The 19,627-nt window shown below is 40.2% G+C and overlaps 1 protein-coding gene across 1 annotated transcript in view; it reads left to right on the top strand.

Moving 5' to 3' along the window:
- Positions 1–19,627, top strand: part of WWTR1 (WW domain containing transcription regulator 1) — a 96,356-nt gene that overhangs the window by 61,570 nt on the left and 15,159 nt on the right. Inside the window, exon 3 of the mRNA XM_060767737.2 lies at positions 14,681–14,886. Coding sequence (XP_060623720.2) covers positions 14,681–14,886 — 206 coding nt within the window. The remainder of the gene's footprint in view (positions 1–14,680; positions 14,887–19,627) is intronic.

Below are 19,627 nucleotides of genomic sequence, written 5' to 3'. Positions count from 1 at the left end.
AACAAATAGTTCGATATTGCCAGAAGGACTGGTAGAGATATAAAGCCAGGCAAGGTCTGGTAGAGATATAAAGCACCCTAGTCCTCTTTGCACAGAAATACAAAGTATTTTATTTACAAACTCTAAAGGCTTCTTAACATCTAATAGCAAGATACTCTGTGTTCATCTACACTGTGAAATGAATGCCGTTGGTCATCCATTTAACTGACATGGGCCAGTTCTATGCAATCCTGTGATTTGTAGTATGATGTAGTAACACCAGCACTCTTTGGTAGATTTACAAAATATTTATAGCTCCTAAATTTACAACTCCTAAATACCATCTAAAACCACAACTCCCAGGATTCCATAGCACTGAACCATGACAATTAAAGTGGTGTCAAACTACATTGATTCCACAGTGTAGATGCATGGCCGGAATCACTGGGTTGCTGTGAGTTTTCCAGGCTGACTTCACAACCTCTGAGAATGCCTGCCATAGATGTGAGCAAAGCGTCAGGAGAGAATGTTTTTGGAACATGGCCATGCAGCCCGGAAAACTCACAGCAAACCAACACATTTTTTTCCAATTTGGAGGAGAGAAAGGAAATTGTACACTGAGTGGACAATGAACAAATTCACGTTAACTATAGACTTACTGATTCAGGAAGTGAAAGTTTGTGGCTAGGAGAAACAAACATCTCTCCAGAAATTTCCAGGTCCTTCAGTGCACGATACAGTCTCACTGGAGGACTTTGGAGATTCATAGAGAGACCATATTAATCAAATCCACAAATAATCACAACCACAAAAATTGAACCTGCAAATGTAGAGAGCTGACTTTATAACATTCAGTGCTATTGAAAACTTTGCATTGCTGGTGCATCTATTTCTGTGCAGACTACTTAGGAATACCTCCAGTGCTCCTTCTGAATAAAGGCATAAGTTTATCATGGCTAACCTTTACCAGCATTGAAGCCCTGTGTCCCATGTATAACCTACAGTAAATGCTTGGCTTGAAATTAAATTAAACAAGAATAAGTCCTCTTCCCTTTCCTTCTGTCAGCTGTCACGAGAATGAATATGGTGTATAAAATAGTGGGAAAGGGGATTTCTGTGTGAGTCATTGAGCAATGGCAAATGTATCATGAGAATTAGATAGAAAGGAAAACCCTGAATAAACCCTTGATGGCTAGAGGACAATTTAGTGATTCATACTAAATCACAATAATGAGCGTTGTTTCCTGCAATATCCCGAGGATTAGGATGACTAACATATTTAAATCTGAAATTAATTCTTTGTTAGCACTTGCTGAATACCAGTTATGACACAGCAGTGTACACAGAATTTTGTAGTAGCCTCATGTAGTAGCTTTCATAGCTTGCCTCCAGTTGGACAGTTAACAAATAACCACCGTAGAGGCATTTGGGTCCATTTTTGCCCCACCACAAGTCTCAATTAGGTCTGGCGGGCTTCCTTCTCTAAGAACTAGAAGTGACTTGAAAGCATAAAACAGGCGAAGAGGTCAATGTTCTCAAATTGCCAGTTCTCTTTTGGAAGCTTGGGGTATTTGAACATTACTGTATAATCTATGGTCAAAACATTGAGAGATGAATAGGCCACAAAATCTACAGGTGCAGATTTGGAGGTGTCACAGATTACATCTTACAAAACATGTGCTTCTTGTCTTCTAAATGCAAGCAGGGATGTTAGGGATTCAGCTTTTGTAGTCCTGTGTCAATCACTGTCCATTTTGGAGTCAAATAGGAAGGAACATGTTCCTTTTATGTCAGCTGCATCCCAGTGTTGTAAACTCTGTGTACTCAAGTTCATATCAGGCATTTAAGCAAGCAGATTTTTGGAACTGTACTTGAGCTCCAAAGCCAGGGCTCTTATGCCAGCATCCCGCCAGACAACACAAGAGGAATGGAAATTGGATAAGAACTCAAAACCACCCTTCTGGCAAGTGTCAGTTCAGAACCTTTTTGCCAAAACAGGCTACACCTCTGTCTGTTGCCTTAGGATTTTTCAGCACCATTGGAATTAACAAATTCTTTTGAAGATGTGCCACAGACAAGGTGGAGGCTAAATTTTTTTCCAGTTCTGTGTCCTGGCCTGCACTTCCATTTAGAAAAATGTGTGTGTGTGTTCTGATGCTTCTGATGATGAGATGAAAAATTTGGCACTCCCTATGTGGCCTGCTTTTCCTTTCTATGAACATTAGTTTAAATTCACATTTTTCCAAGGCTACATTTGTTCTTTTGGTGTCTGAGATTCATGGCATATACTTATGAGATAAGCACCTGTAATCCTTTTTAATTTTCTGAACTTGGGCTTTTAAAAACTGTATATTGGTGATCTTTATTTTGTGTATATAACTCTAGTCCATAGGTCAAGAATGTTTCCAAAGTCTGATAATGATGATGATGATGATAACTTTATTCTTATACCCCACCACCATCTCCCCAAAGGGACTTGGGGTAGCTTACATATGGGAATGTACGTTCCATATGGATCCTGGAGTTGCTTTATCCTCAATCTTTACCTGTTCTTGATTGCTTCTTTTTCTTTTAAATGTTACAAAGAAAAACAGAACCCTAAATTAGAAGGTGGTTAATATTTTAATATCTTAATAGAAACTTTGCAAATTAAATTGGTGATTCTGTTTCTACTTGTGTTATCAAAGTGTGTAAAGCTTTCGTAGTCAGTTTGTATTTATATCAACAGTGTTCATGATAAAGATTTGATTCCCCAAAGTGTTAAGTTTAACAAATCAAGTTGTTATTCCCAGCTAGACTAGAAGGTAGACGTCTCCTTACTTCTGCTTCATTTGTAAATGAGAGCTATTCTAGACAAGTTGTCAGAAATGCACGGTGCTAAATCCAATTGTTAATTTGAAACAGAACTGACTGAATCAATGGAAACTTGGAAAGCCAACATTTACATGAATTTTATTGATTTGTGGTTCTACTCTAACTGGGACTAACAATTGAATTTCATTCAAAAATTGGGGTCATGCAATGTTCCAGCTGTTGTTGGCTTTCAAGTCCTAACATCCTTTAGCCAGCACAGCAAACAATGAAAAATGCTGAGAGTTGCAGCATTTGGAGAACTAGAAATGATTCCCACTTCTAAGGTATCTCTAGTTGTCCTATTTACAAAGACAGGCCATGGGACATGTTTATGGAATCATTTTATCCTCCTCCTTTTCCCATCTTCTCCTCCAAATCTTAAAGTGACCAACCAGAGGCAGATGTAAAGAAGCAGTTCAATTGAGTGGGCCTGCACTAGCTTCAAATTAAGAAACTGAATGTTTCTAAGCCCCTGCTCTTCCCAAGAAATTGTGCTCAAGGATACGTATTGCTCAGACACAATCACCTTGAATTTCTCTAAGTGCTCATCTATACTAAGGATGCATTAATGCAGTTCAACATCACTTTAACTGCCATAGTATAATGTTGTGGAATTATGAGGATTTAGCCTTTTCTGCACTTATTGACAGGAAAGGCTAAAATCCTTGCAAAACTGCACGTCCTATGATTCCATAGCATTGAGTTAAAATGGTGTCAAACTGCACTAAATTCTACAATGTAAATGCACCCTAAAACTCAGAGCAGGTTTACTGTCCCACTCCCAGTTACACGGGAATGTCCAGTCACCACTGAAGTCAGGATTTTTTTCCACATAGGAATTGGAGTAGCTCTTTATTATGGAGATTTTTCCCATAGGGCAATTGTTGATAGATATCTTGAGGGCAAAAGAGCTCTCAGGCTGGCAGCTTTCCTTCCCTCCTTGCTCTTCCCTTTATGTAGGGGTGGTGCCAATTCCATTACGCATCATTGCATTTCCCAACTACAGGATCCTACAGTCAGTCTGTTACTGTTAAAAGCATAGCTCTAAATGTCAGTGTAAGAATTGGCAGCCTTACTATGTAACAGCTACGAGATGGCCAGGAAAGGCATGTGGCAAAAACAAAGTGGAATTCCTTTGTTTTAGACACAGCTTTGTAATCTCAGGGCAACACCAGGGTCTAGACTTCAGGGCACCATACCTTTTGGAGCCTTGCATAGATGAGGGAATGTAATCGGCACTGCATGCCCATCTCCCCCTGCAGTTGCAATGCTGCAAAGCCAGGAGAATTTGCCCCCATTGGATTTTCCCTCGTTTTTGATTTCCCTAAAGGTCCAGTCCTGGGATCGCTAAGAATAACCTTGATCAGGTGGCCAGAGACAAAGGAGGATAAGGCTCCAATATTTTGGGTTCCACTTGTACCTCTTGTGTTCTTTTCCCAGAGGTCTCGCTGGCACCAAAATGTTCCCATTGATGCAGCTTTGCTTTTCCTTCCAGTTGGCAGTTCAGCATGCGCCACCCTCCCACCCGCTCTCAGCCAGAAAGGAATTCCTATGTGACCTCCAGACTTGGCACCTTCTAGGCCTCGGCAGTCTTTGCTGTGATGTGATTGATAGGTGGCAAGTGGAAAAGCTTGTCCAATGCTTAAGCTGAATGCCCGGCTGGAAAAGTCAAGGAGAAGTATGCTGTCAGGCCAGGAGCCCCGCCTGCAAACATTGCTGCAGCAGTTCTCTGACACTCCAGACAGTTTTGTTTCTCAAAACATTTTCTCTTCTGGTCTACATCAGCAGTATTAAGCTCATCTTGTTGGCACTATTTTGTTGATAAAATGGTAATGTTTAGGGCTAGTTCACATATGCAAATAGCAGCAGGGCAACTACTTGTAATATAGGTGGTTGGGAGGAGGGGAAGAGTGCCTTTTAAGAAAGCATTTGTGAGACTTTCAAATGCAATAGATTCATTTGCAATGCGTCCTTTTATGTACTAGAGCTTTCTTCATTGGGCATATATAAAAACAGTCATTGTTTTGCCCCCCACATTCTCTTAACTAGTTGAAAGATGAACTGGCTGCACAGGGAACAGATTGGAGACTATATTGTTGAATCAAACATGAATTTATTAGCTGACAAGAATTTTAGACTTTCTCTCCTCTTGGGTCTCACAACAAAGTCTTTATGATGAGAAGAGGTAAAGTGTTTGGGAGATAGGCACAGTTCTGGCCAAAATGAGGCTCTTGAATCTTTATTTCTTCTTATTGTCTCTTTCTTGTTTGGTGTTCAACTGTCTCTAAGATAGTCTTAATATTTAATTCTGACTGAACTTGAATACCATTCCGACAGGACTTGAATACAGCTCATACAGCTCCGACTGGCCTTCCTCTCTCTTCCCTTTCCTGGCATGAAAAGGCTGACTCTTTTAAGAACCAGAAGTGCCTTGTCAGAGGCTTTGCCCCTGAGGGGGTTCTTAAAAGGGCAGGGTAATGGAGGGTTCAAATGCAAAGAGGCTGTCTAGACTGACTCCCCAAAAACGGTACACAAAATACTAATCCCTCTAACTAAAAAGTGCTTAATTAGGGGTTAACTGTTCACTTGTATGAAATCATGGCAATTGTTGTTTGGTAAGGTACCAGCACTCTTTGGTAGAGAAGGCTAACGGCCTTATAAAACAACAACTTCCATAATTCCATAACTTTGAGCCATGACAGTCTGAACTTTATAGAACATATCCAAGATCTAAGAATTTTTGGTGCCGAAAGTTCAGCACCTTGGATAGTTCTGTTAATGTTCAGATCAAATGCCAGAGCAGATTTACTGGAAGCCCCCAGCTGTCACTGATTCTATTATCAGTGGCAGATATTATGTGTAATATGTATACACACAGAGAGACATACATAGAAAAGAGGCACAGTTTGGGGGAGCTTCCCACACATTACTACTAATTACAATATGATAGCACCAACTGCAAGGTCTTTCTGAAAAAATGCTTCACACTGGTTTGGTGAAAACTGCCATATGAGAAGTTGATTCGCCTCAGTGTATAATTAGTTGGCCTGGCTATTAATATGTCTATTCCTTTGTAAATCTTCCCCGTAAGAATATTCAGTAGAAAAGTGTGATTTACAAGTGTTATGTAAGTACTTCATTGGACACGCAAAAATTACTTTGAATACACAGAAATGCAAATTGCTTTCTTTTCTCTAATTAGGCTTGTGCATTTTGGGTGAGTCGCTATCCATTTCTGCTTCCTGGTTACCAGAAGCCCCCCATATCCATGTTCCAGCACTCTCTGAAAATGGGCACACTGCCGAATGGGTGTTTTTGTTCAGCATTTGAAACAAATGGCTCTTTTCAGCCCATTGGTGGCAATGGGAAACTTACGACGCTCCTCTTTCCCCTGGAAGCCTTTCCTTTCATCCCTTCAAGGGAGCCTGGGTGTCAGCAACAGGGTTAAGAAAGCACCATATCCAACCTATTACGGGGGAGACTTCCCACAGGCTCCCCTTCCATATTCTTCATTAAGACCCAGATTTTAAAAAGCACCAGAGTTGCCATTCTTAAGCTTATGGATCCTTTCCCTTCTGTTTGTAGAGGAGGAGACTGGGTTTGCTTCTTCTTAAAGCTGTTCTACTCTAGAGGAGAGTCTGGTGTGCACACTTTCTTAACACCAGCAGCTTTCCAAGGCATTTGAAGGAGGCCCAGGGAAGGAAGAGCGATGACCTGGAGCCCAGTTGAGCAGTCCTCCCCAGACTACCTTAAAAATCCCCTCACTTGCCTGCAGGGCTGCAATTTCCTTTCTCCTTGGGTTTTACATCCTTAAAGCTGTTTCTAGTTTCTATTCTAGAGGAGAGGTAGGCTTCTCTTTTTGTTTGCTGGGATTACTATTATTAATGATAATCTTGTAGATGTATTTCCTGAAGAAAAGGAAGGGAAGGAGAAAAAGCAAAAAGGGTGAAAATCCCCGAATACGCACTTGCATCCTACCCACCGTTTCTCAGATTCCCAACTCCCAGTCAGTTCCACCAAAAAAATAATAAATCAGGAAAATAAAGGAAAATCAAAAAGGTTCAACTGTGATGCTGAATAAGGGAGGAGGAGATGAGATTGGTTCCCGCTTGCTTTTGTGTTTGGGTGGGTTTTTTGTACCGGGAGGGCCCTTATCGTTACGAGCTCCTGAAGTACTGAAGAAAAAGGAGTAAAAGAAAACTGCACACAAGTCTACTCCCAATGTACACATGTGTATGAATAGAAATGTGCATATTTTGAAATAATCCAATCCTGATTAATCCTTAAATGTGTAAATTGGTGGTGTTGTCTGTATAATTGTGTTCTTTAAACATCACAGTAGACAGGGATAACTGTCACGTTGCCAGGGCTCTGCCTTATTTAGGCAGAGATGAACCAAATTCCCAGTTTGTGTTAAACAATTTAATTAAAACAGCACTTACTTTCTGGCAGTTTTCATAGTCCAAAATATAAAACAAAAGATAGCACTCAGCCACAGAATACAAAACAAAAACAGCAGATACTGTTGCAGGTTCAAGATAACTCCGTAGTCAAAAGGTCCAGTCCAGTGGTCGAATGCCGAGGGTTGACTAAATAAAGTCCAAGGATCAAGAGTCTATACCATAGTCAAAAGCCAGTCTAAAAGTTCAAGGTTCCAGGATTCCAAAGTTTCAGGATACAGGTCAGGACACTGACAATCCGCAAACCTGGGGGAAAACCAGCAGCACCTACCACCAAGATAAGACAAATACTTTTCTCCCGAAGATCAGTCCCAAGGCTAGCTCCTTATATCCTGAAACACTGAGCTGCAGCCCGTGCTCTGACCTACAAGAAGCACTGCCTGAACATCAAACAAAAAGTGGGCGCTAGAAACAACATCATACGAAAGCTGACTGGCACAACCTGGGGATCACAACCAGACACAGTGAAGACATCTGCCCTTGCGCTATGCTACTCTACTGCTGAGTATGCATGCCCAGTGTGGAACACATCTCACCACACTAAAACAGTGGATGTGGCTCTTAATGAGACATGCCGCATTATCACAGGGTGTCTGCGCCCCACACCACTGGAGAAATTACACTGCTTAGCCGGTATTGCACCACCTGACATCCGCCGGGAAGTAGCAGCCAATAGTGAAAGGACCAAGGCAGAGACATCTCCAGCTCATCCCCTGTTTGGGTGTCAGCCAGCACGTCAACGACTTAAATCAAGACATAGTTTTCTTAGATCTACAGAGACACTCGCTGGAACACCCCAGCAAGCAAGAGTCCAAAAGTGGCAGGCGCAAACCCAGCACCTCAATTCATGGGTGATACCAGATGAGAGACTCCCCCCTGGGCACACAGAAGACTGGGAGACTTGGAAGGCGCTGAACAGACTGTGCTCTGGCACCACGAGATGCAGAGCCAACCTTCAGAAATGGGGCTACAGGGTGGAATCCTCGGCATGCGAGTGCAGAGAAGAACAAACCACTGACCACCTGCTGCAATGCACCCTGAGCCCTGCCACATGCACAATGGAGGACCTTCTTGCGGCAACCCCAGAGGCACTCCAAGTGGCCAGATACTGGTCAAAGGACGTTTAACCAAATACCAAATTTGCAAAATGTGTGTGTGTGTTTTTCCCCCTTTTTCTTTTTAATCTGTGTGTTTGTTTTGCTTTGTTAGAATTGTAATACAATGGTTGCTGATGACACGATAAATAAATAAGTCCATCTCTTGTATACCTCCACTTTTAATTGCTTTCACCCATGAACTCTTACTTACAGATTACTCAACCCTTTAGAACTAAGACTTACATTAACCCTTCCATCACCAACTGATAGGCCTGCCACCACCAACCACCCTCAACTACAGAACATGATACATGACAATAACTTAAGTATATTTTATGGTTTTCCCCACATTTAGGTATTTAAAATAAAATTATTCTTTGACATTCTGATACACTTAAACTTACATCACTAGCTTTTCTTTCCAGATCTTTTAATGTCTGTTATTTTTCCATTGGAGTGAGAGAAATGATAGGTCAAAGAGAAACTATTCTGAACGCTCTCCCGAGAGACATCAGAATGGCTACCTCCCTCCTGTCTTTTAGAAGAAATATCACGACCTGGCTTTGGGACCAAGCGTTCAATTAGTGAGCAGCAAATAAAAGAAGATTTTAACACTATAGCAATGATTTTACCCGGACTGGATTTTAGACTCTGATAGGTGTGTGTTGATCAATTGTTTTAATTATTGTTTTATTATTTTTAATATTTTAATGTATTGCTGATTGTTTTATTACGATGACACCGTATTGTGTTTGTGAGGCCACCCTGAGTCCCCTCTCGGGGGTGAGAAGGGCGTGGTATAAATATAGGAAGTAAATAAATAAATTAACTAGTACTACAGATGTGGTTGGAAAGTATCCACCTTGAGGCTGCTTTCCATACATGCCTGCATTCCCCCATCTTTTCCTTCCTTAAATTTATCAGGAAGTTTTACAAATAAAACATAGTGTATAGCAACAATAAATAGCCAACCCATACTTTCCATATCCTGCCATGATAAATGGGATAGGACCTTCAGAGGTAAAGATGTTTTAGATTTACGTGCATTAGTTATATGGAACCTTCAGAGATAAGGGAGAACTGAGTTGTCTTTGATGAAATGGGTGTTTGTTGAGATTTTGAGAAGGAACATCTTATCCCTTATCCCAGCTTGGCTATATCTGTGCTCCACCTGTGCTGTGAAACCTCTTCCTGTTTCAAGCTGTGCTCGATCACTTGATATCCTGAAAGGAACTGACAGGTGCCAGATGTGATTGGGATGACTAATAAAATTAGAGGTTGTTTCCTGGTAAAGAAAGTTTAATTTACAAGACAGCTTAAATCATTTCTGCCCATTTTGTACAAATGCTTTCCCCCTTTATTAATAAAAGACCTGGCTTAAAAGATTTTGTGTTATTGCCTGGAGACTGGTTTAGACATTCCTGCTTCCAGCAGAAGTGGCAATAAACTTATGGGATCCAATGTGACAGAATGGACAGACATAGCCTTGAAAGTGAAGGGACATCCTGGCTTTGAATCTCCATTGTATGAGTATCTACACAGTTGTTGTAGGTTGGTAGACAGGCAGACAAATGTCAGCATGCTGGAAGAAGCAAAGACCACCAGCATTGACAATATTGTTTTCTGCTACCCTGGAGATGAGGGGACAGTGGATAGGAGAATGGAGATGTAGCAATGGATACAAACTGCAGGAAGAGAGATTCCACCAAAACATTAGGAAGAACTTCCTGATGATAGGAGCTGTTTGGCAGTGGAATATGTTACTTCAGAATGCAGCAGAGTCTCCTTCTGTGGAGGTTTTTAAGCAGGGGCTGGATGGCCATTTGTCAGGAGTGCTTTCATTGTGCTTTTCCTGCATGGCGGGAAGTTGGCCCTTGTGGTTTCTTCCAACTCTGTGAATCTATGATTCTATGAAACAAATGGCACTGCACCTACACATGCACAGTTTGCCTATTTCATTGTACATACTCCTCTAAGTCTAAATCAACAAGGAAGGGAAATGTTGCTAAATGTTTGTTATTTTAGATCCTAGTGGATGAATGTTTCTCCATAGTTGTTCTCGGTTTCCTACTCTGGAATAGAAGGTTGTCTGTGCATTTGGGGCATGTAGCATTTTTGTTTAATACTTTGCAGACTTTTGGACCACAGTGCACTCTGAACTAAAAAGCAATATTTTTGCTGACCTTGTTGGAAGACTAATGCTGTTTCTGGGAAGCAAATGAAACAAGCAGTTCTTTGTTGGCAGGAGCAAAAGTTGGGGGGAGAGACAGTCCCACTCCTTTTTCACAATGTCGTGACTAAGTCAGAAGTATAATGTGACTGCGTTTCTTTCCTACCTCTGCAGACATATGTTTTTCATCAGACTGCTCTGCTTGATACTTGATGATGGCCAGTTTGCAGTGAACTAGACATGGGATGGTTGTTTTTTAACCCACAACTGTACTTAGATTCTGCTGACATTGATTTTTTAAAACTGTAATCCCCTATGTCATAAACAATTAGCACCTGTGTTGATTTGTGTCATTCATTTGTATCATCAATTTCTCTCTATATAAAATGGCCTCTGGAGCACATCACACTTCAATTTCTTAATCACATTGTTATGAATCATGAAAAGAATTTTCTACTTATGTGCATGAAATAAAATTTGTATACATTGAACCATAATATGTCATTATCTCAGCCACCCATAAGAACAACTTTGTATTTTGGAGCCTTTCAGATTTCTGGATAAGAGATTCGCAACCTGTAGTTCCCGATTGTCAGCCCTGCATCTCATAAATTTCAATTGTGCCTTATTGCTATTTTGAAAGTCTGGCAAAAAAGGAACTTTTCCAGACTGCACACTTAGGTCCTAGGTTTTTAAAGAATTTATACATCAATACCAGTTTGAGCACAGCTTTGAACTTTGTTCCTCCACTCAGCTTTTTTTTCCTTCTAAGGGAATTCTTAAAGAAATTCTCATGCCATGTAGGGAAGTACAGATTTCTTTGTCTCTCAAACCAGATTCAAGTTTAACCACAAAATTGGTTGTTTTATTCCAGAGACAGAAGGGACTAGACCAATAGCCTTCTGTTCAGAATGTTGATTTTGATTATCCCCAACAAACCTCCCATGATTAGGACAATAGGCACATAGAGAAATATATTTCTACATATTATTTCAGGGCCCAAGTTGCAATTCAATTTCAGTTCTTCCCTTATTGCAGTGTGTCTCAACCTTTCTAATGCCGCGACCCCATAATACGGTTCCTCATGTTGTGGTGACCCCCAACCATAAAATTATTTTTGATGCTACTTCATAACTGTAATTTTGCTACTGTTATGAATCATAATGTAAATATCTCATATGCAGGACGTATTTCCATTCACTGGATGAAATTTGGCACAAATACCTGATATATCCAAATTTGAATACTGGTGGGTTTGGGGGAGATTGATTTTGTCATTTGGGAGTTGTAATTGCTGGGATTTATAGTTCACCTACAATCAAAGAGCATTCTGAACTCCACCAATGATGGAATGGAACCAAACTTGGCACACAGATCTCCCATGACCAACAGAAAATACTGAAAGGGTTTGGTAGGCACTGATCTTGAGTTTTGGAGTTGTAGTTCACCTTCATCTGCAGAGCATTGTGGATTCAAACAATGATGGATTTGGACCAAACTTGGCATGAATACTCAATATGTCCAAATGTGAACACTGGCAGAGTTTGGGGAAAATAAACCTTAACTTTGGGAGTTCTAGTTGCTGGGATTAATAGTTCACCTACAATCAAAGAGCATTCTGAACCTCACCATCGATAGAATTGGGCCAAATTTCCCATCACAGAACCCCCATGACCAACATAAAATACTGTGTTTTCTGGTGGTCTTTGGTGACCTCTCTGACACCTCCTCATGACCCCCCCCCCCAGGGGTCCCAATACCCAGGCTGAGAAATGTTGCTCTATTGGCTAATTGTGTTTTTAACTTGGGAAGGTCATTGAGCTTGAATAAAACGTTACTTCTCTTCCTATGTGCTTGGATTATGGTGCATCGTTCCTCTTACTATTTTTTAAAAGGCTTAAACTGAATTCTAGACCCATTATTGGATCTTTGAAAGATGTAAGGAGGCAAGTCTACAGCTGGTGCAACACATGTCTTTGGGGACTTTGGAAATGGGGGCAAATAACAGAAATGCTGACATGGCTGAAACATAATTGGTATAATACATCAGCCGTTTATAAAATACACCATTTCAGCAATCTGTAATTCACATAATATAATCACAGACTGCAAGATTTCCACTGGGAAGGGAATGATGGGAGAAAGGCACTCTTTGTTCAAATGGTATATACAGATTGTTCAGGGGAAAATTGGCAAGACCCCAACTTCAGAGCTTTCATTGCCCTTTCCTTTGAAAAACTTACTTATGAATGTGCAGTAGATTTGGATTAACTTCCTTGTTCTAATTCCTTTAGTTATTTTACCTACTTTGATATTTGACCTATAAATGTTTAAATAAAAGGGCTGAAAAGCTATCTGATTTCATTTATCACAGCCCCCATCTATCTTGACCATGTAATGCAGTTCGAACCTAGCTTTAAACTGCAGCAGATAGACAACAAACTCCGGCAAAAGAAAACCATTTAGGCACCCCAGTGCTCCGTGGTTCGTGTGAGTACCGTTCAATGGTCTTAAACTAGTTCAGGGATTTCCTATATAATCATCTGCACAGTGAAACCACTTTTTTCAATACTGGTTTGAAATTGCATTAAATGGTAAATGTAGATGGGTCGTAAGGTAATGACATACCTTATGACCTATCAGTATAAAGGTAAGGCTTACCAGATTGAAAAAAAATATATGTAGAGGGCTTCTGTACCTCTAATAGTTGTGAAAAGGGGGGATTTTGGCAGGTGTTGCTTATCATTCTTCTACACAACTACTGTTTTCACTGCAGTTGACCTTCCATATTCATAGATTTTGCAACCATATATTCAATTAGCACCAACTAGAAAATGTTTTTTTTTTAATTCAAAAAAAGCAAACCTTGATTTTGCCATTTTATGTAAGGGATACCATTTTACTGTGTCATTGCTCTTAATGGGAGTGGAACACCCATGGACGTTACAAAGGGGGACCTGGAACCTAAGCATAGCTGATACCTAATGCTTATTGTATAGCAACTGTATTGGTTCTCATTCTTTTCTCAAATCTCTAAGGCCAAAGTTGCACCTCCTACTCTAAATTTTTGCAGTTTGTCCTCCATGCTTGCTGTGCCTCTTTTTGGTTGATTATTCTTGCACTAGCTTGGGTATGAGACATTTTCTGAGACATCTGTTAGGGACCACCATCACTTGTAATTAATGCAACCTGAAGAAGGATTCCCCGAAACAAGGACATTGTACCTGGGATTACTTGTTGTGTTATGTATATATACCAGACATTTGAACTTTTCTCCTTTTGGTATTTGTGTAGGTTATATTTCATGAGTTACAGTATAATAATAAGTTAGTATCCAATTGGGGCTGTAAAGAAAAACTAAAAATTGTTTGTGAATTGTTTATTTTTATTGATACCATTTTTGTAATACCACCATTACTGGGCCTGTTTTCAGTGGTGGTGTGGGATTCACTATGAATGATGCTTACAATGCCCCTAGGATAACAACACTCTGGAAAATTGTTAAATAAGTTGATAGTTCAATACTCTAAAGGAAACCCAGCAGGGTCAGTCCTGGCTAGTACTTGGATGGAAGACTGCCATCAAATACCAGGTGATGAGGGATATATTTTAAAGGAATGAACTGGGGAAAAACCCCTCAGAGAATTCCTTGCCTAAAAAAATCCTCTGAAATGTATAAGATTGCACAAGTCAACAGATAACCTGAAGGCATATTCACATATCCGCATGCTTGGCAGTCATCAGAGAGAGCATTTCTACCACTGACCACCCGTCTGGTGTACCATGCACTGGGTTATCAGCATCAGAGGGGCCTTCCAGGAGAAACTTTTCTGATGGACCCTGAAGCTTTTTCTTTGTTTAATCCATGGACTAGCAAGATGCAGGATGGAATTTAGGAGACCTTTAAATAAGCGAATTTCTGAAGTGCTTGAGTTACATATGTTCTACTTCTATTATATGAATGTATTTTATTAATCTCTAAATTTTAATCTATGTGTGTGCATCTATGGATTTTGTTTTTTCCCCCTGAGAACAATTGTTATAGGCTTACTAACTCATCAGATGAATGTCTAAATGAATGAATTATTCTTAATAATTTCTAAACTCTAATTTTTCCATAGTGATGAATCACCAGCACCAGCCACAAATGGCACCTACTACAACCATATCCCAGCAGACCCATCCTACTCCAAACCCGCAAGCTGGCTTATTGAACATGCCGAATGCATTGACTTCCCAGCAGCAGCAGCAACAGAAGTTGAGACTTCAAAGGATCCAGATGGAAAGAGAGAGGATTCGCATGCGCCAGGAGGAACTAATGCGCCAGGTATCACAGTATTTGAGGCACAGATTATTATTATCATAGGTAGCTTAACACTACAACTGGGAAATCCTGAGGTTCTTTGAGCACAGGATCTCCTATTACTTGGAAAGACCAGCCTTTAGAGATGAATCTGAGAATCAGGAGAGAAATCTTGTATTTAGATAACACCAGTATGGAGAAAATAGAACCAGAAAAATATATGTAGCAATAATCTCTGCATTAGAGCCACAGTGGCACAGTGGGTTAAACCCTTGTGCCAGCTGGACTGCTGACCCGAAGGTTGGGTTGCTGACCTGAAGGTTGCCGGTTTGAATCTGTGAGATGGGGTGACCTCCTGTCTGTCAGCTCTAGCTTGCGGGGACATGAGAGAAGCCTCCCAGCAGGATGGTAACACATCCGGGCATACCCTGGGCAATGTCTCTGTAGATGGTCAATTCTCTCACATCAGAAGTGACTTGCAGTATGTTCTGACACAATGAAAAAAAAATCTCCACATTTATTTTGCTTTTGCTTGTGGCTTATTCCAACATGATCATGAGTTGAAGGTCCTCTCGGTGATGGAAATACTCCCAAGGGCTTGTTCTTGAGTCTGTTTCAGCAGTTTAGGCCATTTTTCACTGAGTTTGAAAAAGTTATATTTGGAAAAAGTATTTCATAGACTAAAGTCCCAAAACCAGTAGCCAGTGTGGACACTAACTATGCCAGTTTGGTTACTCTCAAAACAAGTTTCAAATGTCTTATATCTTGGTCTTCTAAATTTATCTTTTTCTCATTGTTCAATGATATTGTGCAGTTTTGGACTTTTATTTCTGAATTGAGGTAGTGTTTTTGATCATTTCTTCTAAGACTTACATTGTTCCAATAAGATTTGGTGCTTCCTTTACATGACTTTAAGGAAACACGCACTTGAAACAATTTGCAAAGGATGTTTTTCATACACTAGGGAGTATAGCATATTGATGACATTGTGTTTTGTACAATATATTACCCAGCTTCCTCAGAAAACACAATTAACTGGTTACATTGCAAAACAGTGTGGGAACCATATCCTTCTTTTTGGGAGGTGTTCTTAACACGCTAACCTCTATCATTTATTTACAAACTAGCTAGGAGTATGTTTCATTGTGTCCCACTTCTGAATAGATATGCCTGAGTTGCACTGTAAATTGAGTTACTTATACATACACGCTCCCACGCTCCCACACCACTTCCTTATCATGCTTTTTCCTTTCCATTATAAATAAAGAAGTCTTACAATGCCATTCTACACAAATGTCATATTTAGAGATCCCATTCAATTCACTGCAGCTCAATTGCAAATAGGATTGTAGCATTATTCTGTTATTCTACACTTATTTCTTTGGGAATAAGTCTTACTGAACTCAAAAGGATGTATTATAGACCAGGATGCAAGAAATCTAACATGGGGAAGGAGGCTGGAAACTCATACCTACAGCATCCTTTTGCCTTTGAGGCTTGTGCCTAACCCCTCTTGCTATTCCAGGGTAACATTTGTTTATACTGTATTTAGCAATCCTGTCTCACATTTCTTGGCAGCAGGCTGAAGTATGTTTTCTATTTGTGCAATGACACCAGTTGGCATATCGTTTCTGGAGGTCTATTAATGCCCACTCAAATACACCAGGATGTGGCTGAACTTGGCAGAGCATAAAATAACTGGTGCTTTGAAATCCCCCCCTCCATCTATTTTTTTATAACGGGTTGGAGATATAGAAGGAGGTTACATGACAAATTCATTTTAAGGCCAGTGGTGAAAGTGGTTCTTTGTTATATTGTTTGGCATTATTTTAAATTAACATTGTTAGATTCTTCAGTCTGCCATTCTTTGCCTGTAATATTTTAAAAATAGGAGTGTGTCTCTTGTCCCATCACTCTACTATACATAATAATAATAATAATAATAATAATAATAATAATAATAATATACATCACACAGTCCCAGATGCTTGGGAAGTGTTCGACTTGTGATCTTTTGATACGAAATCCAGCATATATATCTCATTTGCTGTGACATACTGTGTTTTTGTGTCAATAATAATAATAATAATACACTTTATTTTTATTCCGCTTTATCTCCCTGAAGGGGCTCAGAGCGGATTACAGTATACTTATAAGGCAAACGTTGAGTGCCTTTTACACATTGAACAATGACATACAATACACAGAGAAGGTAAAGGCCTTCCTCCTTTCATCTCCGACGTCTGGAGGGAGGTGCTTTTGTTCCATTTTCCATGCTGAGGAGCCTCCTATCCATAGACATCTCCAATCGTTTTGCTGGCATGTCTGCATGGGGTGCCCTTTTACCTTCATCTATTGATTTACTCACATTGCATGCTTCTGAACTGCTAGATTGGCAAAAGCTAGGGCTGACAATCAGGAGCTCACCTTGACTCGCAACTTTGAACTGCTAACCCTCTGAACTGCTAACCACTGTGCTACTGTGGCCCATATATATCTAAAAATGTGTGTAATATAAGTGGAGATTATAGCAAAAATCATTGGGAGAATAATCATTTCTAGTAACATTTTATTGTTATTTTCAATTTCAGTGTTTTTCTCCTGTTCTGATCTGAGCAGACGTCATCTTTATCTGATTCCCCCCCCCCCCAAATAAGAAAAATAGAGGCTAAGAGTAATAAATAAGGGCTTATTCTCCCTTGATATTTTTTGCCTGTTCCCCAGATTTGTCTACATTTTAACATCATGTCAAACTATTCTCCAAACTTATTCCTGTACATGAAAAGAGGTACAATGATCCCAGGTGCTCACATGCCTCCTTTATAAGGAGGCAACTTGACGCTTTTGTGTCTGCTTTTAAAACCCTAGATATCTTTTATGCCTATATCTAAGGGAGAACAAATGGCAAATTAAGTAAAAGCAAATGAAGAAACTAATTGTTAGCAATTCAAGCCATCCCAGATCTGCTGCTTAAAATAAGAACTTGCTGTGCCTAATAGCAGGGCCAACCTTGGGTATAACTAATTATGCATGCTAATTTAAAGCAGGATGGGGAAAGTGTGCCTCATGGATCACATATGGCCACCAAGTGCCTTCTCATTGCCTACCCATGATGAAGACCAGGTTGCTATAGGTTTTTTCGGGCTATATGGCCATGGTCTAGACCAGGGGTCCACGAACTTTTAAAGCCAAGGGCCAGGTCACAGTCCCTCAAACTGTTGGAGGGCCGGATTATAATAAAAATAAAACATGAATTCCTGTGCACCCTGCACATATCTTATTTGTAGTGTAATAAACACTTAAAAACAATACAATAATTAAAATGAGGAACAATGTTAACAAATATAAACTTATTAGTATTTCAATGGGAAATGTGGGCCTGCTTTTGGCTGATGAGATAGGATTGTTGTTGTTGTTATGTGTTTTCAAGTCGTTTCAGATTTAGGTTGACCCTAAGCGAGGGCCGGGTAAATGACTTGGAGGGCCGCATCCGGCCCCTGGGCCTTAGTTTGAGGACCCCTGGTCTAGACCATGGCCATATACCCCGAAAAAACCTACAACAACCCAGTGATTCTGGCCATGAAAGCCTTCGACAATACATGATGAAGACCATTCAATCAAATCACTTAATATTCTCTAGTTATTTGTTAATGCTTTTCAATGTATTTGTGTCAAAATAGTAGTCTTTTTGGAACAGAACTGTAAGTATATGGTGTATCCTTCTAAAATATCAAGACACTGACAATGGTTTGTCATGGCACATCACTTTCCACAGGAAAAATACAATCTTTTAGATGAATATAAAGCAATTGTTGTAGTCTTCTGTATTTTACTTTTGCAGTCCAGTGCAGATATTTACATAGATCCGAAATCTACTACATTAGGGGTAGGTGGGGAATTTTTCTTCTTGTTATGTTTAACGAAGAGTAATTCAGCAGTGTCCTAAACTTTAGTATCATTAGGTAAAGGATCAAATTATTGCCTGCCCCCAGTGGTGCAATGGGTTAAACCCTTGTGCCGGCAGGACTGAAGACCGACAGATCAGAGGTTCAACTCCGGGGAGAGCACGGATGAGCTCCCTCTGCCAGCTCCAGCTCCCCATGACATGAGGATAGTAAAACCTCAAAACATCCTGGCATCCCCTGGGCAATGTACTTGCAGACAGCCAGTTCTCTCACACCAGAAGTGACTTGCAGTTTCTCAAGTCGCTCCTGACACGAAAATTTTTTGTCTGTACAAGCCTGCTTCCAGTAATTCTGTGTCTGATCATTCTGGTCTACCCAGCTCTTTCCATCTATGGTGGAGAGTTCTAAAGCTCTATAGTGGCAAGAAAAAAGTAACTTGGTTTGGAAAGATGGTGCTGTTTGTACCTCTTGATTTCTCTGGCACTGCAGTTGTGCTTGCTAATTTTAGCCAAGAGCAGAGCTTTTGCCATCACCCCCTCAAGGAGTTTAAAAAAGGAATGATGCTGTGATCTTTGGCATGCAGCCTTTAATCAGCAAGAACCTTTATGAACTTCCTCTCAGCAATCTGAGTGGTACCAAAGCTTGAACAGAATGGTAGTGAGTCTGTAGCAACTCCCTTATGGATATCCCTGATGAAACCCTTTCTTTACTGCCCTAAGCGCTTTTCTTCTTCCTCTATCTCACCACTTTCTATTTAATACAACCTGTTAAAGGGAGGGGAATGCTGAGCAAATATGTGCTCTGGCTGTTAGACAACTGAAAGGAAGTGAAGATGGTTTGGGTGAAAGAAAGTGGAATGT

This window comes from Anolis sagrei, chromosome 3 (assembly GCF_037176765.1).
Source record: "Anolis sagrei isolate rAnoSag1 chromosome 3, rAnoSag1.mat, whole genome shotgun sequence".
NCBI lineage: Eukaryota > Metazoa > Chordata > Lepidosauria > Squamata > Dactyloidae > Anolis > Anolis sagrei.
The sequence above is the reverse complement of the archived record's forward strand: the minus strand, read 5'-3'. Positions and strand labels throughout refer to the sequence as shown.